Genomic DNA, 26386 nt, shown 5'->3' with positions numbered 1-26386 from the left:
AAATTACAGAATCAGAATATTCTGAGTTGGAAGGGACCCACAAGGATTATCGAGTCCAGCTCCTAAGTGGACAGCCTGTACAGGGATCAAACTTGTGACCCTGGCATTTTAGCACCATGCTCTACCCAACTGAGCTCATCTGAGGGTCCAATTCAGCATTATGACAAAAAACTCCAAACCAGCTGCACCAAGTTTCTAGTGCATATTTGGAAACTCTAAGTCTTGTCTGTTCTTTTTGATCAAGCCCAAGGCAAAAGATATGTGAATAAAAAGTAGATTAATTATGGTGAGGAAAGATAATAACCAAGATATTATTTTTAACACCTTCATCCTTTCTTGTACTGAGGAAATAAACCCATGTTTGCTGCATCCAATTAAAGTCCTTGTCCAGAGCAGTGAAAAGAGTCTGCAATAGAAAAAGATGGATGTGCTGGAGCCACCCAGCAAATGAAAGTTTAGGACAAGTCATGCAACACAGAATGATAGGAAGATGATATATAGCTACCTATTTTTAGGATGAGTTAAAAAAGCCAGTCTTCGGGTTCAGGTTGCTGATTTATGCAGAGATCCAGTATGTCCACAGCTCAAACTGTAGGTAATGCAGTATCCCACCATCAAAATCTATGTCAGTTTATGTGCCAACTTATATTAATCAGTATTACAATAATTCCTAGAAGGCTCGATCCTGACAAGAGACCTTCATTACTGATTTCATATAAATACAATATAAAAACAATTACAGTATTAGGAATAAAAGATGTCCTGTTCTCAAGGGACTCTGAAAAGAAATGCAAAAGAAAAAGAGAGGAGAAAGATAATGAGATAGTATACATGGTATGATAAAGAGCTTGGTCTCAGCATACCAGACATTTAACCACTGAAGAAATGTGCAGTCTAATGTCTTTGAACAAGGAGAATTTTAATGAAGGAGAATACTGCTGTAATGACAAGGATGTTTACAGGGACATCCTCCCAAATTCAGTGAGCACCAAGGAAGGGACAGAGATGAAGTGTGTAGCCAACAGCAGCAGTATCATAGGTCAATCAGAGGCAGACTTTGACTTCTCCATATTGAACAAAACCAAGTGAATTACGGAGACAATATGGAGTGAGGGCACTAAAGCAGGAATTTGTTCTTGATGCTACAGAGAACTATCTAAGGGACACTGGACCCCAGCAAAGGAAGACTGTTTTATGAAAGCTAGAGAAGTCACGGGAGCATCACTAAAGCAAAAAGGAGATAGTTATGAAGCAGAAAAGTTGTACCAGCCTGAATGTACCTGGATGCAGAATCACAACACTATACAGAAACTACACAGAGAGAACTTGCAAGACTGTGCCCATGCTACTGCAGCTACTTCAGAATTTCACCTGCTGAACAGGCATCTTGCCAGTGCCTGGATCAGCATTTATGCAAATAATGCAGGGCAATAAATGCCCTACATTACGAAGTGCTACAAGGTGAAAAGGTTTTAAGACATTATTATAAAACTTCATATTAATGCATTATTCCTCGAGGCATTCACTTTCCAACACCGACTTCCAGAAAGCTCCAGTAGGACACTGTTGGGTAACTACTTTATATGGACAAGGTCCATATAAATGGAGATTATTCAGAAGAACAAGACCAGTGCAAGATGCTTTGCTTCAACCTTTTAAGAGTCTATTGACCACTTCAGAAACACAATACACAAGAAATTCTTGAGGTCTTATAAAAATTTAATTTTTGGGAGAAACTTAAAAGGAGCTTGCAATTGTTTGTGCCTAGCAAGTCACAAGAACCAGACTGAACTTTTAAGAGACTGAAGAAGAAATAAATTTTCTTGTGAACGAGCAGATATTGGCACAGGAGTGATACAACACGTTACAGATGCTGTAGTTTAAAAACATCAAGAATCTTGCATCTCTGTTGACAGCAGAAACAACCCAGGATAAACACTGCCTCAAGTATTGCCCTTTTGCCCATTATTCTTTAAGAAAAAACCATAAAGAGCCTAGTTAGACATCCTCAAATCTACAATCATGGATTATATTTTAAAACGTCCTTTTCTGCCTTTTGTCACTGCAGTCCAGACTTGATTTTCAAAAGACATTGAGTACTCAACACCTAATCCTGAAAAATGGGATATTTTATTCAAATACTGTATTTAGAAAGCCCAGCTTGAAAACTCTGGCTGCTCTATTTCATTTAAATGGTTCACAGCCCTCCCTAGAATTGTTTTGGGTTTATTTAGTTTTTTATAACATTCAATTCTGGCCACACAGAATCCTTTCCATGGTAATTTGAAATTGCCTTGCTATCTGATAAATTTTAAACACACGATTAAGCACCATTTAAAAAAAAAAATTCTCCCCTCAATATTTATCTGCTGGTTTATCACTGGATCTATCTGTGGTATATCTAATTATATCTATATCTAAATATTTTCTTAGTTCCTCTTCTCCATATAAAGTTCTGCATTTTAAAATTCCATTTATAACGGTAAGTTTAAGCCACTCTGTTAAAGCTGGACAAAATAGATTAAGATAGACCTGTATCTATAGACAAGCAGGTTCAATGATAAACTGAAACATAAGAGGATATTATGGATACAAATTTAAAGTATCAGTCATTCAGTCCAGACTTCTCTTGCTGCTCAAATTTTAATGCTCCAATTTGCAAACATTCCCCAAATCACATTATAATTATACACAGAAATATAAGCCTATGTAACATATTTATAAATAAGGTTCATACTAGGATATTTCAGTTTGCCTGTAGAAAATAAAAGACTAGCACATAAATTGAAATACTAAATTCAGAGATTTATAATCTCAACATCTAAAGAATGAATTATAAGAGTTTGGCCAACATTTGTCTGAAAGGAATTACTGCTGCAGGAGGTACGGGAAGTTACAGGAAAATAACTGTTTCTAGCCTCAGAAAGTCAAATGGGACTGCTTCTCTACAAATGCTATCTCCAGCTATGGACATGTTTCCTTTGTCCACAGAGTACGACAACCATTGCATACTTTGAGGGTTTAACAGGAGAGTGCTAGAAAAATTAATTTTTTTCATCTTGGTAATGATTCTTGCTGCTTTTGGAAGTTTCTCAGTAGTCTGGGGGGTTTTGGAGGGTTTTTTGGTACATTTTTGGGGATGAGATCCACAAGGTCTTGGATTACTAATTCTATGCCTTTCCTCTCTGTTTTATAGTTGATCTGGTCTGTGACTGTCAGGTGCAATAACAATGGGTGAAACCTCTTTTTCCAGCTTGAGAAGTCCCAGTTGTTCATTGCAATGGCCACACAGGTGACTTTCTCACAAAAGCTTTCCACATAACCAAAACATCTGTGACAACATCTCAGACCATTTCTCGTAATACAATTCCAAAGACAGGCATGAACTGATGGAAGGAAACTCTCTGTGAAAGATGTATCTGAATTATATATCCTATGCTGAGACATTTATTTTTGTCTTTGAGCCACACAGCTGCAGATCTTGGCAAAACAGGCAAAGCAGCGCAAGCATATCAAAAAACCTCCCGCCAATCAATGAATCTTGAGGCTAAAGTCAGGGTGATTCAGGCTAAACTTTGCAGATCTTGGCAAAACAGGCAAAGCAGTGCAAGCATATCAAAAAACCTCTCTCCAATCAATGAATCTTGAGGCTAAAGTCAGGGTGATTCAGGCTAAACTTAGTGTATGATTCCAAAGAGGCAGCATACAGGACAGTCAAAAAAAAAGCAAGGAAAAGTTATAAAAAACCCAGATGAATTACTTCGTCACATCAACAGATGTAATCTTTGTAATCTTTAAGAGACTTCCTGCCTCCTAATATTAAATTACTTTTGAACTTAATTAACATTATGAAAGAAAAAACACACTGTAAAAAGACCGATGTTTACCTTGTTCTCTTATTGCACATTTCACATATTGTCAGTGACTGACATCAATATAGACATCTAAAATATATAAATAAAGCTGCATGCACAGGATCAACAGCAGCAGTGTTACGTTGTTTTCCTGTATACTAACATATTTTACTTCCCTTGCATGCTCCTCAGTAATCTCTCTGTATGCCAAACTAACATATGCCACAGTTCTCTGGGTAGCAGCATGACGTCTGTCTCAGTGCTCCACATTCCCACATAATTTTAAAAAACTAAGTGTCTGTGTGTCTGGTAAGTCACCACTTCTATCTCTCCACCTTGGCTATAAGTATCCTCTCACAGAGTACTCAATCAGCCTGGATCTGGTATGATATCTCACATAAATTGAGTCCATTTCCAGGTCTACTTTTTACTTACCTGACCTTTACTTCTTAATTCCCTGCAACAGGTGTACTCTGCTAGTCAAAATCCTCCTGTTACATTATTTATAAACTTAGTCAACTTTCTTCAGGAAATATTCACACTTTTCAGCTTGAGACTGTACATCCAGCTCCTCAAACACATTCAATGACAAGTGACTCAAAACTGTTCTTTTCTATTAATCCATATATTCATGCATAAAGAACCCAGACAAAAGGTCTGGTACATGTTGCAATGGATCCTGGTACGACTTTTCACATGCTGTTGACTATTTACACGAATAATGGATGTATAAAGACATTGAGAACCTTACGTGAGTCTGGTTCCAACTGAACTCAGTATCACAAACAAGCACTACACATGTATCCAACAATTCATCTCTGTGCTGTACAAAATGGATACAAACAACAAAATCTCACCTTAGTGACTGATGGAATATTAACTAAGTCATCAGTTACAAAGGTAACATTTTTATGTAACTTCCCTGCTAGGTAACACAGAAAAAAGACTTTTGAAGAGTATTCTATTCTCTGTGAGATAACGTAGTCAGATGGCTGACAAGAAAACAATTATTTACCTTTCCATCTTATTAAGGAGGCTTGATATCTGGGTTGCTGCTGCATTTATAAGAGCAGAGACATGAGAATCCCTTAATTGTATCTTACTTATAAGATACTCTCTGTAAGAAAATCTTCTATTTAGATGGTATTTCCTGCTAGCTTGCAAAAAATCCATTAGCTCTTCAACGTCTCCCTACAGGAAAAAATGTGAAAAAATATATTTAAATAGACGTAATGCTAATTTCAGCTACCACCTGTGAGTATCAGACCAGATTTGTTCATTAACAAGGGCAAAGTTAAAAAATTCTTATGAGTGAAAACCAATAAGCTTATATCAACTTAACTTTAATGATCATGTCAAATGATTACAGTTATTTTAACAAAGCAAAATAAATAATGTGCTGAGCTTTTGGCCTGATTATTTCAATACTGTGTGTACTCTCCTGAATAGTTAGTGCACCTCTCGAGTGCCCTTTGTTAACAGGTCATTTGATCAGCTATCCACAATTAAATACACATGCAGCCCTACCACTGTTAGTAGCACTGTTCCTGCTTACGGCTATCACAGGCTGAAAGGTCTTCTTGAATTGGGACCTGAACACAGCAATTGATCAGTAACACCAGTAAGTGGCATGTGTCCTTTCTTTTTTTGCTCTCTTTTTTCTTTACAATGTACCAAATGATTATATAAATAAAGGGTAACATTTACAAAGGTGCCTGACTTGACTTCAAAGCCAATGATAATTCTCCCACACGTGTCCAGTACAGCATGGGGAAAGCCAAGCCTGCTGCACACAGGAACTTCTTCTTACAAGTTCCTCCTTCCAACAGAGGGGAACAAGGAGAGGTTTAGACTAAGACACCTACAAATGGGTCTAGCAGAGACAATAGTTAGGCACACAGTGCTCTATAGCAGACATTCTGCTAGCATCAAACGTCCAAGATTTAAGTCTGATAGTTACGTGACCCACATCTGAGCAGCCAAAACACGGTCAAAACTTTTTCACTTGCTCTACCTCTCTGAGCTGGCTGCTCAACTATCTTTTGCATCCTGCAACTACTCCTGACAATGGCCCATATGTAGCTTCTGTCTACTGAGACTGTGCATCAGGTTTTAGGAGTGGGTCTTACATGTTTTGACATCTACTTTTCAAATGTTTCTTTTTAACCTCCATCCTCAACCTCTAGGACCACAACAATCACACTCTTCCTTGAGAAGCAGCCAGAAGAAAAATTTCCAGAATTTTTGTCATCTAGAGCACTAACTTTAAACACAAATGGAGTAAAAAAACCCAACAAACAAAACCCTTGAGGAAAGAATTCCAGCTATTTTGTTGCAAGAGGCTTAAAATGTAACTGACAGCAAAACTAAAGTCCTGAACATACTCTTCATTGGCATCCCTAGACCAAGTAAACTAGAGATACTCAATCCTTCTAAGGACAAAAGTATAGTACTTCAGACATACCACAGTTTCAATAATATACATATTTGAACTGGGGAGCTCAGTACATCTTCTGAAGAATATAACAGCACTTGATGCCTAGGGGGCTTTGAAAATGTGCATATGCCTCAACATACAGTTGTGTAGATGTCTAGATGTGCATAATGAAGGCATTATAATTTTTAAAATACTTTCTAAAAAGCTAGCTATAAAAGTGACAACATCTATCGTGAAAAATTTCTCAAAACTTACTGTACGTTTGTATTCTGTCATTAGGTTGGGAATGGAATTACCATCCTATTACCTGTACTTTAGAGTAACCTTCCACTAATGTTTTAGCTGCTTCCAACTTCAGTTCTCCCTTTAAAGTTGCATTTGTTATCTGTGCAAAGAAGATAGTATGGAGCTCCTCTCTCTGGGTAACAGCCAGCTGTCTATAAGCCTTCGCAAAATATTCCTCCTGTTTTACCAGAAGGAACCTCTTCAGGTGGTCCTGGTCCAGTCTGTGAAGTCTATCCAGAAGATTTCTGTATTCTACAGCAGGCTGCAGAGAAGAGAAAAATAAATATATCTGAAGTGATTTTCAGAATTCAACATATTTTAAAATATATCAGTGCTACTACCTCATATATCTTTTATGAATTCAGGTTTAAATGAAGGCTAATATTAAATCAGTGTACACCTGTTGGGAATGACAGGGTTGTACAGCTGTCAGTCAATAATCCAGAGACTATCCAAGGCATAATGAAGTCTTTTTAGAATTCAGAAGCCTTATTTAAGATAAATTATATAAAATGGCACTAAATTCAGCACAAAGACTATATATATGAAATTAATTTCTTAGGTTTCATCAATTTGGAAATCCTATTAAAATTGAATAGACTCATATAAGGCAAAACAATGAAATAACAATGTGTAATTTTAAAAATAATATAAATTAGGAAAAAACTATTCTACTACAAATATCTAAAAGTTCTTATTATTGGTGACCTACTTTAACTATAGCTTTCTACAAATTAATCCAAGAGCATCATTTTAGAGTTACAACAATGGAACAGAATGGCAATTAATTTAAAAGCTTCCTTGGCAGAAATATTTTCTCATAGTTCTCCAGTAAGACTTATTCATAGTTTTAATCTCAGACGGCATAAAGTCATTACAGAATCAAAACATATATGTACCCCAGAGCATAGAATGCTTCTTACACCAGCAGAGCTACATAACATTTGCTATGTTAGTCTTGCTCTAAATTTCATACCAATTATCTTGAGAACTTCCTTTTGCATCTCACTCTCATTGAGAGACACACTGCAGGCAGCAAATAATTAATCAAAAAGGCAAAGAATATAAATTCTGTGTTTTGGCTGAGAAGGGGAGGAGGTTATTGCTCCAGCTGTTTTTCACTGCCATGTCTTGGATGTCAGGATACACCTGCTGCCCAGGAGCACAGGTGTGAGCCAACCCTGGTGCTCCAGAATGTCGTGTTGGACCATGTGCCATGGCAAGTACAAAACCAAGTCCTTTCACAGACAGAAAAGTGAACAGCAAGATGTTAGTATATGGTAAATGGATCAGCACCAGGACTGGATTGGCCTTAATTGTTTGCTTGATTCCCACCATTCAGGATTTCCAGTACAAACCAGAACGACCCAACACCAATTCATTTCATACAAAGAAAAGCCATGTTGCTGAAAGCACATTTAGTATGAGTTCACATACTGAGTTTCAGTCAGGCCCCTCTCTCTGTAAAGGAGGATTTAGCTCAGTGAGGTCAATCTAAGCACTAGACATCTAGCCTAGACTCCTTCTATAACCAACAGAAGGAAAAGGTCTTCTGCACAATACAATTCACCTCATCCTTAAGATGTCCACGAGTATTTCTTCCTTGCCATTTCTTTTGAGTTTCTAGAAGCTCTAGTTCAGGCTATGCATATCTTACAGGTATTGAAAGCTCCCTACAGTCACAATTTAAAATTCAGCTTGAAATGTCAAAGAAATTCAACTGGCTCATTAGCTTTGTGTCGTCAATTTTCTCCATACAACATCCTGATAAAACACAGTTCTTCCTGAGAGCCTCAACATACTGGAATACCTTTAATAGGTCACACTCAACAAAAAAACTTCTTTTGTCAAAACTGCCATAATGAATTATCATAAAAGTTTTTACCAATTATGGGTATGTGATATCCCACTTAAATTACTTATCTATTATCCAGAGGGTATTTCCAAGAGAAGTCCACTCCCTGCTCTGCCTAAAACACAGATTGTTCTGTTTGTCTTCACTCAGTTTGGACGGAAATCAGCCTTTGGTTGTGCTCATATTCTCATTTTCTTCAAAATAAGAACATAAATATTGGAAGCTTTTTACCTAGATTGTAAGGTTTATGATGTAGGGAGTTTGTTTTGTTCTGAATGTGCAAAATACTTTACACAGTGTCTGACTGGGGATCTCAGGAGCTGCTGCAGTAAAATGCAGTAAATAAAAATATACCACTTTGCAACTGTTTAAGTGACTATAAAAAAAACAATGTCAACTCTTTGTTTTCAGGTGTCACAGATTCTCCTGAGATAAATTAATTTTCTAGTGAAGTAAATTACAATTTCTTAATAACGACTACCCTAATTATGACATCTGAATTTTTGAACATATTTAAATTGTAGATCTTCGTCTTTACTCTTCTAAGAGGATAACTCAGCCATTCTAGTCTAAAAGATAAACCATCTACAGAAAACTACATATCATGCCAACTATCTTGATTTTATACCAGATTTACCTTTTCATTAATTTTCTTCATTAATTCCTCAGCCTCTTCATTTGCAGCTCTTGCTTTCTGGCATTGAGCTTCCATTTTCTTCTTGGTTTCCAGATTACACTCAGCTGTTAAAGCCACCATCTTCCTTTCATACTCCTCTTGAATCTCTTTCTCCATTGCAAGAAACCGCTTTTTGAAAATAGAACTTATCTTCTTCTCCACATGAGGAAAGAGGTTGTGACTTAAGACCATGTTCTTCAACATCATACCAATCACTTCTTTACATATCTGTGTTCGTTGTGCCTCCAGATCAGCATCTGCCCGTATCAGGCTGGCAACCTCCAAGCTGTAGAAAGGTAATCAGGACCATAAGAAATCTCAGATTACAGGAAATTTCTATCAGAAAACAAGGATATCCAGAATCATTTGATACTGAGTAATGAAATGGCAGCCAGAAAAGTGCAGGAATATCACAGCATATGAGTTTACTAATCTTGATAGTAATCATTCATCAAAAAGCAGGGTGAGTCAACTTCTACCACAGCAACTTTAATGAAATATGTTCATCCTTGCATTTCCATTTCAGACAGAAAAAGCTTGTCTTCAATAGAACTCAAAACATTCACTCTGATAAAAGCCAACAGAAATGTCCCCTCTCCAAAAAACCAAACCAAACCAAACCCCACCATCTTTGTTGGGAAGCAGAAGTAGGTGTCTGAATAGACTACAAATTTCACTGGCTGTAAAACACCTCTAAACTCACTGACCCATCTACATTGATACATCACTGTTTCACATTCTGTGCTGGTGTATTCCCTTCTCTGTGGGGAAGAGGGGAAAGTTTTGATTCTATGCTGATACAAATAAATTAAAATAGCTGATATCTGTCTCATGAACATTAACAGAGTTCTAGAAAAGAGATTAAAACCAGACGGAAATACAAGGGCGTTTACAAAATGCAATAAATGTCATATTGCACATGAATACATTCTCATTTATTTTAGAATTAAATTGGAATTATAATTATTCTAATTTCATATACTATGTAACTACTCTAAATTCTATATATTTGCCTATTCTGAAATCAATTTAACATTGGAAAATTAGGTGGGTTTTGCCCGTATATGTCAAATTACATGACCACACAGCACTGTATGCTTCTGTGTGTGGATTACATACACATGAATTTGTTTGTGACCTACAAAATACACTTTTAAGATCTTAAGTCCATTCACTTTTTCACCTAAGCTAAATTATTCGTCTAATTTTTCCACAAACAAATCTTAGAATAAATTTCAAATCCATAGTTAATATCTTGGCAAGATTTGCAAGAGGGTAGAATGATACCACATTCAGAATGATATACATCAAAGCATGAAAAGCTAGAAAGACTTCACCTTTTTTTTCAAACTTTCCTTTCCTTATCTAAGCAAATAAAGTTTAACCAAATCAGTGAAATATTACTATTATTTCCCCTCTGTTTACACAACAGATGTATTTTCCCCATCTAGAAATCAATGGGATGGAATTGTTTCCTTACAATGACTCAAACACTTGAAGTATTTAGGAGACATTAGCTTAAGTTGTGATAATCTATCACAAAGAGATTTTCCTGCTGCAGTCTTTCAAAAGCACAGAAACACATTAGTGATAGCCATACTTGTCTTGGTGATCTGCTGCAGGGCTGGTTGGTTGCAGCTACAAAACCTCCTCCATTTTATCCCCTCTTCCTTCCATACAGGAGCAGGAATCCCTGCAATTGAAACTTTGTGCATCTGAAACTTTCTTCATAGTTATCTGAAGATCCTGTAAGAGCTAATATTTGCTCTAATGTCCCCAAGACAACACAACCATCCAGTTTCTTTGTGCTGTCAGATGGATATTGCAGGACACCACCTGAAGGTACACAGCCTTCTTGGGTGGCATTCACCTACATTCATGGTCAAGTGTCCCAGGGTGCTGATCTGCTCCCTCTGCTAAGGGAGAGTCCTTCTCACTCCAGGACAGCAGGGCAGCCACAGAGGACAGGTGACAGGATCAAGGTGACAGGATGATGAAGCATCACAGCAAGTACTTTAAATGGGCGGTGCAAATGTGTATTTTCTCTTAAGTCATTTTGTTTATAGTCCTAGGACTTTTGCTGACACAGCCAGCTACTACCAAGCTATTTGTTTACGACAACTTGAAAAAAATAAGTGTTTCAGTGTTGTGCAAATGCATTTAAATAAAAACAAGGATTCAGAAAATGGGAGCTTTATGCTATAACATTTCCCTAATGACTGTCAGGCAGTGATAGAAGGCTTTGCTTCACAGATTCACCAATTCATGACTAGCCTGTAAAATCTAAGCCATCAGATTTATTTTCCTGCTTTAAGTTCAGCAGCTCTGATTTAATTGAAGCGTATCTGTTTTCTGTGAGAAATATCTCATCCTGGTTTTCAACCATCCCCTAACAGAGAACTAAACAACACTTTAATTAATTGTTCCACTAGATAAATTCTCTAAGACCTGAAAATGGTAACCTCGTCCTTAGCTTGAATTTGATTAGTTTCAACCTCCAACTCTTTTTGTTTGGTGGAATAACAAGTTCCTTAGTCATTGTTTTTCTGTTCTTCATGCACGCACTGACAGCTGGTGGTCCCAGTACTTACTAACCCTTTCTTACTGAGATGTGAAAGACTGAATTCTCTTTCTCTCTCCCTATAAAGCAACACTTCACAGCTCTACCACACTGATATACAGTTCATGACATATCATTTATTCCCTTTCACAAATACAGGGTTTTTTTAAAGCATGCTTTAAAAAAGATTAAGCCATTCTTCAGCCACCTCCTTAATTGTTACTTTTCGAGTCTTCTTCAGCAGTAATCCCAATAATAAAAGCCAAAATCACAACATTTCCTATTATCTTTCCCTCAGTCTTCCCACAGCATTTCTTCCTATTTACTGCAAGTCATTATAGACTCAATCTGATTTCATTTTGAGCAAGATTCCTATGCTCTCTCTCACCCACAAAAACTACAGTACCCAAGTTACTCCATATGATGCAAAGTGCAGGAGGAGCAATAGTTCACCTGATGCTGGTGTGTCAGCAAGAGAGTAATGAAGCTCATGTCAATATAACCTGCAACTCTCACTGTTCATTTTCCTGACAGCACATCTGCGAAGAAGGCAATGAAAGAGAAGAAGCACATGAACTGTTCCACCAATCTGAGGGTAACAGCATGGAGAAAAGTAATTAGAAATCACAGCTCTCCCAGGTCACATCCTGGAAGACAGCAGCCAGACCTTTTTCAGTGGCAGTTGAAGAAAAGTTGTGTCTCCTTAAAACGCTTGAAATCTACCTTCCATGTGATGTGCTTTGCTTCTGGTTTGTGATCCCCACACAGCAGGAGTGAGACAAGCTCATCACATGCACCAAAAACCTTGCCTCAAGCTCTTACTCAGAATAGAGAGGCTGAGGGCAGGCCTAACATGCTGCATCAGGAAGTCTTGGTGCCTTAGACATCAGCAGTCACTACAACACAGGAATCAAGTACATATATTAAACCAAATGCTCTAATTTGGTTTAATTCAAGTCCACCAGAAGAATAACATTTACAATCATCCAGATTAAATGTGCAATGTTTCGTGACATGTAGAAAAAAAATTCTAGCTTGACACTTTGTGTCTCCTCAAGCCAAGGTACATTTAATAAGTTGCTTTAAATACTCTGCACTGTGCATGTTAAAGCAACTGATGTTTAAAAGGTCTCACCTCATTTCCTGAGCATATTCAGCATCACAGAAACATGAAAGCTAATGAAGCACTCATAACCGATGGCAACCTATTGATGAAAAAGATCAAAGCTCCTGTTGGACAAAGCATGCAGAAAAAGGATGAGGACAGTATAGAAGGTAGATGGCACAAAAGGGAGGAAAGGTGGGGCGAGGGAAGGTGAACAGACACATAGAAAATGAAACTGCAAACAGCAAGTGTAAAGATTTTTCACTCACGTGAAGAGGAAGAGGATATATAGATCTGTCAGAGAAGACCCGGAAGGGGAGAATCCCAGTTACCAAACACAGAGAAGCAGAGAGAGTGCCCATGCAACAGATGTCCTTCATAGACCTAATAAAAGAATACAGGAAAGCAGCTAGGGTCAGAAAAGCAAATATAGTTAATTTATAAAAAACCCAAAACACAACACACTACAAAAAAAGGAAACCTCTCATTAACGACCAAGTAATTGTGTCTTTAAGTCTTATTATTCAAATTACAGGCCCACAGAGGGAATTTTTAAACAGGAGAATTAATAGCTGCCAAATTTAACAGTCCTAAAAATAACTAATGGCTTTCAAACACGTTTTTAAAACTAATTCTGACTTCACAAAGATAAGAAACTACTGTGACACAACTTTCTGAAATCTAAAAGGGAGAGAAACATTTTGTCACCAAAACAAAAACCTGTCATTTTAGGAAAGCTCATCTCTCATCTACCAGTTAGTAGCATATGTATTACAACAGTATCCAGAGGAGACTCGAGCTCCAAGGTAGCAGTTTCTGCAAAAGCATTGCTTCGTAACACACATGTTATCAAAAAGCATGTAATTTAGGGCCATTTGTGAATGGTTTGTCTCCACTGTTCCCACTGCAGCAGTGACCCAGAGCCCCAAGGTGCAGCAGCTGCACCAACTCCTGATGGAGAGAGGAATGCAAACAGGGAAGGACGGACAGACAGACAGACAAGTGCCCCCAGCTCAGTGGCATCCACTGAAAAACGACTACATCAAGAGAGTGTAAGAAACACTCCAGTCCTGCTTCCAGTGAAGTCATCATGCATTTTACCACTGATGTCAAAAGCACCGACTTCAGCCTGGATACTAACAAAAGCATAAATAAATATGGCTATATGCATTATGCATTAATGCCTGAGGAGCTTCCAACTTTGCTGTGATCTACTCAGATTCTTCTGATGTACTCAGACAGGGTGAGTATTCTTTCAAAATGATATGGAATAAAGCATCACTCACAGCACAATTCTCAAAAGGAGACTCTTTTCTGGATAAAACTAATTGTTTTGGGTGGACAGCAGAAATGACCCATGTAATTCTGAACACTTCAGAGTAGGCCAACATCCACAAAAAATTATTTTTTAGGATGAAAAAAGATATGTATTCATTAATTTCAAATTACTTGCTTTCTTCAGTTCCCCTGTCCTATAGGCTCTTATCACATATTAAGCATTTGAGCTTCTCCGATGGAAAAAAAAAGTATAGTTTACATACTTTTCAAGTTTATAACAGCATTCATAACACAGAAGTACAAATGCAGGATTTGGAGTTTATATCATGTGCATTCACTCCATCTTATTGTTATATCAATGTGATTATTATGTATAGGTGTATTCCCGCATTGTACACATTTCACAAAAACAGATTACTAAATATGCTCTCCCTTCTAAAATTCCAAAAATTTTAATTACACTTTTTCAAAGTAACAAAAAGCAGAAATTTAGCACCTCAAGTTTTTTTTACTAATAGTGTATGGTTTCTTACCATTTTCTGTGTAGGAATATTCAAGTCTAGCTGCTATGAGAATATGATCATTTATACCCCAACCCTGACAGGGTTCAACTTCAGGTTGGATAAGGCCTTGAGCAACCTGGTCTAGTGGCAGGTGATGATGCCTATGGCAGGGGACTGGGACTAGATGATCTTTAAGGTCCCTTCCAACTTCTTAACATTCTATGATTCCTACTTTCCCTTTGAATCCAGGGTTAAAAAAAAATCACATTTGCTCCATAGAAAATCAAATTGACATGTACAGCAAGAAACTACATTTTGAAAGTAAAAGTGAGCTTCTAATATAGTAGTAAATTGTTTTTATTTTTCTGTCAAGGCTCCCTGGAGACAATACGGTCCTGTTCTCCCGTACGCTGGCCTCAATGTCCTCTACCACAAGAAAAAATCAGCTGCAATGTACACATATTACTTACTCATTTCCCAATATAATTGGCAGTACATATTGTATATCAGCAAAGAGGGGTTCAAGTTCAGCTAGAGCTCTGACAAACTAAAGGAAGCACAGCTGTACAAAATGAAGATTAAAAAGTCGTAGCAGTGGAAAGCCATTTAAAGAAATTAAGTTGCCTTTAACATATCTATATCTTGTGAGACTATGAACATGGTCAAACCTCATCACATCAGACACAAACCCCAATTGCTCAACTCTCTTCACATTTTGTTCTAGACATACAGAAAAAGAGACACACAGCATTTTGGAACATGATCTTCTAGTGTGCACGTCAAATATTCAAATCATATAGCTTCCCCTCATTAGCATTCATTGCCCATGGGCCAATATTCAGTAATATACACAGCAAGGAACCTACTGAGAATAAAAGCCAAGTTATTTTGCTGCATAATGTTCATCCAGAACATGCCTTGTTAAGACAAAACTCACAAAATCAGTAACCAAGAAGCTTCCTTATGAAACACGAAAAGTATGTTTTGTTCTCTAGCCAATCCTCCTGACACCACAAACTGTCTACACTCCAAAGCTGTCCCTGTCCATAAATATTGAACACATGCTCCTGAGTATCTGCTAAATGATTTGGCACTGTCACTTCTTAAAAGATAACACAGCTTTGTGTTGCAAAGAACACAAGAACATCCTGTGGCTCTTACTTTTCTGAGTTTTTATCTCATTTGTACCAGTATGATTCCAACCATGTTTACAATGACAGTGCAATTTCAAAAGAATATATCAATTATGTCAGCAAGCATATATGTGTGTTATGTAGAAAAAAATGAAACATACCTGCACCAAAACATGCAGAAGGAATTACCAAGCTAGCATACAAGCAAGATGATGTTGGTTGGCTGAAAATACCTAATCAAAATCTCTCTAATAAAAGCCCCTATACTCTTGCTTCCCAAAATAATAATTAAAAAAAAGTATTACGATGCTAAAATATTGGCATATATATGACTTTAAAAAAATATGCTCAAAATACAGGCTCAGTTTTTATTCTCAGTATACTGCCATTCCTATGAGACAAAACAAACCTCTTTCCTTGTTCCTTACTGAAAACTCAAATATTTTATTGGATGTCACTAATGTAATTAAACAAAATGCAACATTGTTGATAAACTGATTGTGACCATAATTAGTAAAATGACAGCATTTCACTCAAGCACAGAATTCATTCAAATTCACTGCAATTATCCATTGATTACTTAAAAATGCACCATTTTTCTTTTTCCCATTATGTTTTAAAAATTACTATCCTTAAAGCAGGCAATTCAGTAATAAGAAGAATTACTTCGTTCTGGTTTTAGCCTACATCACTGTCATAGGAGCTCCTAAGGCAACAGTACAATATTTTACATTTGTCTTTGGAATCAGCTAAAAACTTCGATAATGTATGACAGTTTAGAAGTACAACACTAAAATGAAATTTTTAAGTAATACAGATCAGAAATTAATGGACTGTTTTGCCCCAACTTGCAGAATGAATAAGGAACCAGCACTATTAGATGAGGAAACATCCAAAGCTAAATATCAAAGTGTTAATGAGAGATAAAACAAGGAGTGTATTATAAGCTACTGAAGAAAGCAAAAAAATATTTGCATGTCTCTAACATAGGCACCAAAGTACTGCTCCAGCCTTTTTGGCCAACCAGCCTGCAGGACTGGGATTCGTCTCACCCACCTCCAGACCCCTATAGCTGAGCTAATCAGCCCAGGCTCCAGGCATTTGGGTCAGTGGATGCAACAGCCATACAACTAATTTCTGGAAGTCTGCTTAGGGGTGAGAATAATCAAACCCTACAAGTATTCTTTTACACTCCTGAGTAAAACAGGGAATTCAGGGCAACCTAGTGTAGGCATTCACATTACAGAGATCCTCTCTCAGTCAGATAAACTGCACCACCAGTAAGAGAGGAGCGGAATGGGTTTGGAGTAATTAAACACACATAATTGAATGAGTGCCAATAAAAAGGGGGAAAGAATAGATAAAAATGCAGTAAGTGCATCTGTGTAACAGTGAGTGAAACAGAAGGTCCGGTTTAAAACTACATGAAATGAGATAATCTAAACAGAATTAGAAAGCACCCACTACTGACCGGTAGAGGCTGATCTGAGCCATTCACGACAATGTCTATCACCATTTCAATCATCTTTCACAGCAGGAATCATTGTAACTCTGAATACCTTTGTGGTCTATCTACTATCCTCATCCTGGAAGGAGAAGATAGCTCAGAAGGTGAAGAAGGTTAGTGAGTGTTTGCTAATGGGTAACTACTTTATGCACTGCAATGTTCTACATACTCAGGGGTAAAGAAAACAGCAACTGTGAGGAAAGAAAAGGAAGAGAGATACATACGCACAAGCTTCATAAGAATATTAAAAAACTTCAGCCCCTGGACATACCTAAGATATGAATCCTGTTTTATAGGTATAGAAATAATTCTGTTATAAAAATAAACCTATCCAAAGGTTTGTGAGAATATTTCTAATCCATAATGTATCTGAATATAGTCCAGCTTTTTTTTTCAACCTAGATAGATCCTAACTATCCCTGAAATAAATTAATACTAAAGTGATTTTAAAAAGTATTTGATCCTATTCTTCTTAATATTCACATAATGATTTTCAGGATAAGTCTTCTCAAAGCCTGAGTTGCTATACAGTTATAAAAGCAAGGAAAAATGTGCAATTTACAGAGATAAGTACCCAATTATCAAGAAAAGACAGGAAATAATAATGCTGTTAGTTACCCTTTAAGAAACAAAATTACATCCATAGCCCTGTAACTTTTCAGCTTCTACAGATTTTATAGTTGCATAATACTGCCTTTCACACACTTACCGAGAGCTAATGGTAATACTGAATAAACAACATCCACTTGTCCTCACATTAGACCTTTTTATCAAATTCAGCTGAAGAACAGATGATCTTTAACAGCAGCTAAAGTCAAACAGCCCTGACTGCCCTTTCAGCAATATCAAGAGAGTTTCTCTGCTCTACCAAGTGGTCCCACTGATTACAGGCACATGGTATCTTTCTGGCAGCATTACAAACTGTCACATCTTAGACTCCAGGTACTTCCCAAATACGCTGCTGAACAGTAATGCAGGCACCCAGCAGGGGCTCTCCTTTCTAGGGCAAGAGCCATCCGTTTTAAAGCAGAATGTGCTCAGCAAGAGTAGAACACAACCTTCCAACATTTCTTTGTACACAGAAAGGTTTCCCTTTACTTAGTGAACCACAGAGACAAAACTAGATGTTCATTTGGATTGGAAGTCTTGCATGTCTAAGGCCTAGATGGAGTTGTGACTTCTACAGGTTAAGCAATATGAATACAATAATTTTCAGTTCCCACAGATGGTTGTTTAAAACAGTTCAAAAGCCTAAGGTACTGCAGCAATATGTTGTGGTGGTTTGGGCTAGGCCTTCCTTGGTGACCAGTTTGTAACCAAGGAAGGGTCCAGATTTACCCAGTATTCCCTACGATTTTTACGTAAACCAGATTATAAGAAGAAAGGAGGAGAGGCCTTCGCTCTCTTTCCTTCCAGCGGCTTGGAGGTGCAGGTTCCCTGCTGTTGAGTCTGCCGTGTTGGGGAGCGAGGCCTGGTAGGGCCTTGTCGACCTGGGGAGGCGGAGGTTGCCGGCGATCGTACCGGAGCGACTCTCGGTTGTCCCAAGGAGAGTGGTGGGATATTTTCTTTGCTAACTCTTAGTTACTAGATCTCGGGCTACTGATTGGGATATATATATATATTTTATTTTGGTTTTGTTCCCTTTCCCTTCCCCCTTCCCCTTCCCTTGTGAAATTCTATATATTTTTAAATTGTATATATATTTCAATTGTAACATAAGTGTAAATATATTTATATATATCACTTTAGCTCTCTCTCTCGTTTCGGGTTTTCTTAGTTGGTTGTTTTTTCTCCCTCTTCTCCCTGAGGTTGGGGGGGGGGGGAGGGACGACACTTCTGGTGGTAAGGTTTGGAGACTTGGCAGGGAGCCAGCTTCAAACCTTATCATATGTGTAAACAGATACTATAAAAAAAAATAAAGAGTAGGTAATCAAATCAAAGATTTGACTGATGATAAAGGTAATAAATATGATGTAACAGCAGTGAATTCTTACTCTTCTAAAGCCTGAAGCATATTGCCAGGTTCTTCAAAGGACAGAATATCGATGATTTGGTCATTCATAATTATATCTTCACTGAAGAGATCACCTGAATTGAACTGAGAATGCTCCAGTTTGTGATTTTGGCTGAGTTCATGCTGTATCTCCTAAAAAAACAACAAAAAAAGAGAAAGTAGGAAAAAAATCTTAATGAGTAATTTATCTAATTTTGTTGCAGTTTATCTATGGGTGAGAGGGTTACTACTTATCATCAAACTGAAGAGCTGGAGAGGGTGTAAAGAGGTTGTGCAACTCAGATATGTATCTGAAATCAAATATACCACTTTTTTGTTTCAAGCTGATCTTTTTTAGTATATAACTGATCTGGAAAACAAGTGAAGAAACGAATGGAGAACACAGAACACTTGTGAAAGTTGTCTAGGAAGTTACCTTCCACTATGAACTTCCTAGGTTAATTTTTTTAAAAATTGCTGTGATACACAAATTATATATGGTAAGATTACAGCGTTATGAGTGAACAGCATGAAAAACTAATCCTGTGCATAACGGAAGTGACAGTTCGCAGAGATGCCCTTCAGACTGAGGGTTAATAAAATTACTATACAAAAACCCCACTATAAATATCTGCTAATAGGACCGAGCTGGACCTTTTTTACTACTGCATTATCACAGTTTCTTCTGTAAAATGAAGGAAGTCACATCCTTTTCATTTTAAGACATTAACTTTTCAGACATATCATAAATAAAACATTGACGGTGTAACTTTCAACCACAGAAAATAAGGCTTCAAGTGATTTGTGAGCTACTCTGGCCAGTCCAGAGGGATGAGAGATCCACCACTGTCTGGGCAGATGAGGGGTTCAAACCTCTCAGCACACCTGTCTTAGAGGACTGCTCCCATCATGGTAATATTCTGTCTGAGGTCTCTAGCTCCTTCCCATTGAAGTTGCTCTACTTTACATAAATACAAAAATAATTAATAGAAGCAAGGGCTGGATTTGGGCCAACTTGATTAATATTTATCAGATTCTGTATTTTCGCTCTCTGTTCCAGTATGTACTGAAATACTTTCTCCAAACCGGCAGAGCTTGGATAAAGAACACTGAAAATGCTCCATCTCCAAACCCGTCTGTTTTGCTTAATCACTCAAGAGATTAAAGCACATCCAATGAACTAAGAAACCAAAATTCAAATCTCTATTCCTGATAATAAAAATAGAAAAAAATTTGTACCCAATTCTGCTATGCTCAAGGCAAGTTGTTTACCCCTTGGCAACTGTTTAGAACCCAAAGACATGGTGCCTCTAATTTTGAGGGATGGAGAGAAGGAAAGGAAATGAAAGGAAGTTAATAGCCAAAGGGTAATCTCCCTGCAATCTAGAACTAACACCCAAGTACTGACAGCAGTTGTTTTGATCAGGTTATCATTCTTACACTCACCTCTAAATCTGATTGTGCTAAAGAATACAGGTTGTAGAGACTACATTACCTGTGAAGCAAATCCACCACTCGGTGGCTCTTTATTTATCTTAAAAAACTCTTCAGACAATCTATTTTAGCTAGCAAGTTATATCATCAGATATGATTGATGAAAAAAATTAAATAAACCCTCATAGACAGTATGACTCACCTGGTTTTTACTACAGAAACTCCATTTTAATATTTGGGTTCGGTAAATGATGAGAAAAACAGCACATGTCAATACAAGGGAAATGAAAAAAGCGATGAAGAACCCTGAAGCAGTGATGGCATGGCTGTACATAATCTGAAATTAAAAGACATATCATAAAAACTACATTAAAAGTACCTTTTAAATACATATAAAGATCAGATCATAACTAATTCCAAGATTATAACTGTAAGAAACATAGTAAATTATTTTTAAATGTCTTCACACAACTTCACCGTTTCTCAGCATTATGTTATCTAATCACTACATTTGAGTGAATATTTTCAAACAAAAATGTATTTTCCATAGGTTTCAAAGTCAGCATGGTTTGTTACATTCCAAATTCCTGTGTAACTTTAAGCAACAAAACTCCCATAGATCAAATTTTATGTGCTGTGATTTTCGGGTGTCCAATACTTAATAGCCTGTTTCCAAAGTCACCAAACTCTTCTTTTTGAAATTAATGTCATTTGATGTTGCTCAGAGGCTCTGAAAGTCAGTCAGATGCTGGTTACCTTTAATTAATGGCCATTTCTTGATTCCATTTCTTGATTCAATAAAACTGACCACAGGGAAAAAGTACCAATATGAGTTCAAGATAAACATGTAACTGGCAGTTCACAAACCCACCCAATCTATATGCACCCTTGCAGTTTCTGCATTAGCCTGAGTCAGAAAAGAGTAGCAGGAGCACTGGAACAGTGAGTCAGATAACAACTTCGTAGGCCTTTACTTTACCTCTTAACTTAATCTTTAAATTGAACTGCATTAAAAATTAATTTTTACTTCATGCTCCATGTAGCAAAAGTTAATTTAGTGTTTGTTTAGTTCTATGAGATCTCTGGATGAAAAACATAGCACAGCTATTAGTATAATGTTTCACCAAAGCCTAATTACTCTGCTGGGGCTAGGAACTGTAAATAATTTACAGGTTGCTTGTAAGATGGGTGGGTCATCTCTTGGAGCAGAAATCTGACAGTATTCCATGGAGTCAATGGTAATTCTGCATAGGAAACAATAATCAAATACGGTCCACAATTTAAGAAAGGTTTATTCCAATTTAATAGCAAATTTTATCCTTTACTGCCTATTTTTTCTTTCTCTGATGTTTTTGTACACTGATAATCTGTCTTATCTCTAACTGACAGGAACTGCTTCATGTCAGACTTTGTTTCACAGGTTCAGCTTCTCAAAGCTGGTACAGTTGCTCAGCACTCATTGATTTCAGCATGTTTTTAGTTGAATTAGGCAATGATGTTAGTATCAAGATCATCAAACATTAATACAGCCTACTATTTCACAGCTCCAAGAAGATTCACAGTTTACTTCACAGTATTGTACACTCAGAATCAAAAACTGCTCTAAGTGACAGAAGCATGCTTAAGTTTCTTTATATGGTTTGGTTTTTTATACTTAAAGAATGTGGGTTCTGGAAGGATAGTCCATGTCATTGTGGGGGCTGAAAAGCCCAGGAGGAGAACATAGCTGGTGCTTAATGCCATCTGAAAGCACCTCAGAGGAAGCTGCAGGGCAGGTGCCAGAGTCCCTGCTCAAGGCAGGACCAGTGTTGGCCCCGCAGGTCAACCTTCAGACCACTGACACACTAGTAAGCCTCAAAAGCTATTCCCTAAGCTAACTTCTAAAGCCATCCTAACAGTGGGAAGAGGCATTACAGGCCCAAGTTTCTTTCAAAAACTGTTGTGCTCTGACTGCTTTGCATGATTCTGAGGGAAGTAAGCCTCACAAAAATCAGATCAAAGTAATTGTCATCTATCCTATGCAACACGCTCAGATGGGAGAACTTCTCTTTGCCCTTTTCTCTACAGCTTCCCATTCAGCATCAAACCCACCCAGCCAAGGGCAGAGGTACACGGTACTCACAGCCCCTGAAGCACTTGAGGAAGACATCTGGCACAGACACTCAGATGAGCAACACCCATATTTTTTTCATAACCCACAAAATTATCTTGTCACAGGCAACCAATTACTTTCTTCCAGCAGCACAGAAGAGAAATCCACAGGGTTTGTAAAACTTTAAAGAACAACAGAGTAGCCAAGTGTGCAAGCAAACCATGTGAAAGCTGATGGGACTAACCTAACATGGCACTCCCTTGACGACCTAATTAATTCTTCTATTTTCCATCCCCAAAGTCAACAATTTGTATCCGCTTAGTCACATATGTGTGTTGGCTTCAACATAGCCATGAACAGGCCTAAATAGTGATTTTTAATAAACAAATCTGAGATGGAGAGCATTTTTGACAGATGAAGAGATGAATGAAATACAATGTCACACCTTTTTCAGTTAATCCTAATTTCCTTGCACAAACTGATTTCATTCTGAAACACCTTATGCTTGGCCACAGCCAAGCATATGCTATGCTTGCCAAATACTATGCATGTGAAACATGGTACGTTCCATAATTTCTGAGCTTTATTTTTCAAAAATTTACAGTGTTTTCCATACACCTTTACCACACATTTTAATTACAAAATCTGTTCATTTACTAAGTTCAAATGCAGCTGAGCTAACTTTACCCACTGATGGAATAGTCCCTAGGAACTTTTAGAGGTCTAACTATCAAGTTCAAGTTGGGAAAAAAGCCAAACACACTAAAAAGGTTTTACGTATCGGAACAGATTGCAGGAATTTCCACGGTGGGCTGAGACCAATGTACCTTACAGTCCTAGCTTAGACATCACCAACTGCTGCAGATCAATTCACACTGAACTTTACAGAAAACCATTCATGAAGCTATTTTTATAAGCCAGTCAGCTACTGCATGGCTTACACCTTTAAGAATAAGAGTTTCCAAAAGATACATTTATGGCAATTCAGTGGGTAATTCTTAGCTATAAAAATGTCCAATCCTTTTAAATATTGCTAGATCTTTATCCAAGAATGAATTCTCTAGCTTATGTATAATTTTACTTCATATCATATTTAATTATGGTTTTCATTTTAACAGAATGGGCACTTGATCTTCAATTATGAGAAAGCCAAGTCTGGAAATTCATCTATTACAATAATAGAAGCTGAGAAGGCACAGATCCCCAGCAGAAGAGAATATTGGAACAAGAAGCCCCTGTGCACAATCTCCAAATACACTACTTATTCCAAAAAAATGAAAGGCAAACATTAAGTTTGCCACTCTTACTGCAGTTTTATTTCTCAGGCTTGTGCGTCAGCATCATACAGAAACCTCTTCTCAAGAGGTGGAGGACAACCTCACCCTTTTGTAAAGATAAAAAGCTTTCTCACGGTGGCTATGCACAGCAGCAGGTGAGCATATTCCTCACCGTAGTTTTCTGTGCCTGTACAATTCTTCAAATGAAAAAACATGGCAAGGACTATAATGGTATTTTTAGATTTTCTGTATTAAATACTGCTGTTTTAAGACAAAAAAAGACCCCTTATATTGAGTCCTGTTTTCTTCCTCTTAAAAATCTGAGAAGATCGAACCTGTGTATGATTAATAGCCGAGTGATGAGACATAAGTACATCAGTACCTCCTTAGCTCCTAGGATTTAGTTTAGATTGTCCAGAAGTATAAGCAGGAGAGTCAACATAATACTAAATCACAGGATTTACCTTGGTCTTTTTTTCTTCAGTTATGGTGAACGATGCTGTCAACGATACCAGATGTGTTTTATTCTGAGAGATATAAAAAAATTACCTGTATTAAGAAAAAGAAGAGCAGAATCCACTGGCAAATAGCCTGGAGTCTCTAGAAAAGCCTCTCCTTAGAAGATAAGCTATACTTCTCATTAAGCATAAAGCTAAGATAAATCTGATAGGAAAATGCAGTGTACTTAGGGGTAACATTAACAGACATGGAAGCAGCTGCTCTGTGGGATACACTCCCATTCTCATCACACAGATGCATATCCCAGTGTGCACAGTATTACACTTTTCTGTGCCTATAACATCTGGGTTGATTGAAAATGCCCAGAACAGGAGCCATAGTCAGTGCACATGTTTTTACTCTTATGTTCCCTGTTTGAAGTCTTCCTTTCTGCTACTCTAGTACCACTCTCATGCACATTGGAGACTTTTTTCCTCCAAAACTTTCAGTCTCTCATAGACTACAGGAATAGATATATGTGGAGGACACCTATTTCCAGGATACATAGACAAACTGGAAAGAAATATAAAAAGTAGAAAAAAAGCTACAGAACAGACAAACCAAATTTACTTAAGAACTTATGACCTCCTAAGTTGTGAAGAAAAACTCATGTTTATAAATTTTTATATTTATGAATATCACAAAATATTTATAAATTCATGGTAAACAATCTGAACTTCTCCTAAGAACTTCATTTCGTTAGGCAGACAAGAACCACCTTTTTTACATGAAAACTGTGAAGAGCAAAATAAAATTGTGAAGGGAATACCTGTGATGAACTGCTGAAAGTTAGCTTTGCAGGCAGGGTCAAGATCCTGCCATCCCACATTTCTTTTGCATCAAGAAGTGCAGAGTAGTTGATTACAAAGTGTTCTCCACCTGTTAAACCAGAGAAAAAAAGCCAATCGTACAGATAAAGCAGGTGAGGTACATCTGCCAATGCAGTAGTGGCCTCTAACTAATTGTGTCTGCATTTTCTTACACAGAGCAGGAGCTAACTGATTTGAAAACAACCCAGTACAGTTGCATGTCTTCTTTCACGCAAGAAGATGGGGTAAATCTCAGAAGAGCTGAGTACCCAGCTGAGCTCAGCTGCAGTTAGAGATGCTTGCCAAATCTGAAAAGAAAGTTCAATATAAATAAAACATTTGAGGAGCTTTTTAGACTGTGCTTCCTTGCCAGCAAAAGTGCTCTCCTAGGAACCAAGCTGCAATAAACTTGGAACACTGACTGCAAGGGAATTCAGCAGAGGAGGCAGCCAGAGCCCACAGTATAGTCCAGAGAGGAGGCATATGGATAGATTTGCTGTCTGAGGAAAACTTCTCTAAGATCCCTGGGGAAGGCTTGGAGCTTTTCCCTTCTGACACAGCAGACGTCCCACACCCAGAGCAGACAGTTCCTGGCCAGCTGAGCCCAGCAACATCCTTAATAACTGCTGCCTCGAAGAACCCAAGCAAATTTGGCCCAGGATCTGGAAATTGCATTAAATGATTCCGCAATCTGCTGAAAAGCATCATTTTTTGATACTAAAACTCAACATGACGTATTTACAATTATTTTTTGTAATAAAACGCAGAGCCTACATTATACCCACTAACTGGCTGGTTCTCCTCCTGTTGAAACCAAAGAGAAATCAGACAGATTTCAGCTGAATTTTGATGCATGGTGCACTGGAGTACTGAAAAATTATTATGGCTAACATTCAGCACAACAATACATAGGCCAGTGTAGGCATAGCCCTTCTATCCAGCCCTAGTGGCAAGGTATGGGCTGACTTCAGAATTAACACAGTAATGACCAAACCTCAAACTATGCAGAAATCTGTTCTGCTGGAGTTTCTTCCACTGCACTATTTTTGATGCTGATTTGTACAATGTATATGGGCTGGAAAAGCTAGCT

The 26386-nt window shown here is 37.6% G+C and overlaps 1 protein-coding gene across 7 annotated transcripts in view; it reads right to left on the bottom strand.

The window, feature by feature from the left end:
- EVC2 (EvC ciliary complex subunit 2) overlaps positions 1 to 26386 on the bottom strand; it is a 73764-nt gene that overhangs the window by 30060 nt on the left and 17318 nt on the right. For 4 of the 7 annotated variants that reach the window (XM_032685426.1, XM_032685424.1, XM_032685425.1 and 1 more), the window contains 7 exons: positions 25257 to 25366; positions 24454 to 24516; positions 20823 to 20957; positions 19188 to 19339; positions 9069 to 9393; positions 6599 to 6838; positions 4870 to 5045 (listed from right to left, as the gene is read on the bottom strand). In XM_032685426.1, the coding sequence (XP_032541317.1) occupies positions 4870 to 5045; positions 6599 to 6838; positions 9069 to 9393; positions 19188 to 19339; positions 20823 to 20957; positions 24454 to 24516; positions 25257 to 25366 (1201 nt within the window). The remainder of the gene's footprint in view (positions 1 to 4869; positions 5046 to 6598; positions 6839 to 9068; positions 9394 to 19187; positions 19340 to 20822; positions 20958 to 24453; positions 24517 to 25256; positions 25367 to 26386) is intronic. The other 3 variants (XM_032685427.1, XM_032685428.1, XM_032685429.1) reach the window with 3 other exon arrangements.

Source organism: Chiroxiphia lanceolata, chromosome 4 (assembly GCF_009829145.1).
Source record: "Chiroxiphia lanceolata isolate bChiLan1 chromosome 4, bChiLan1.pri, whole genome shotgun sequence".
Taxonomy (NCBI): Eukaryota; Metazoa; Chordata; class Aves; order Passeriformes; family Pipridae; genus Chiroxiphia; species Chiroxiphia lanceolata.
The sequence above is the reverse complement of the archived record's forward strand: the minus strand, read 5'-3'. Positions and strand labels throughout refer to the sequence as shown.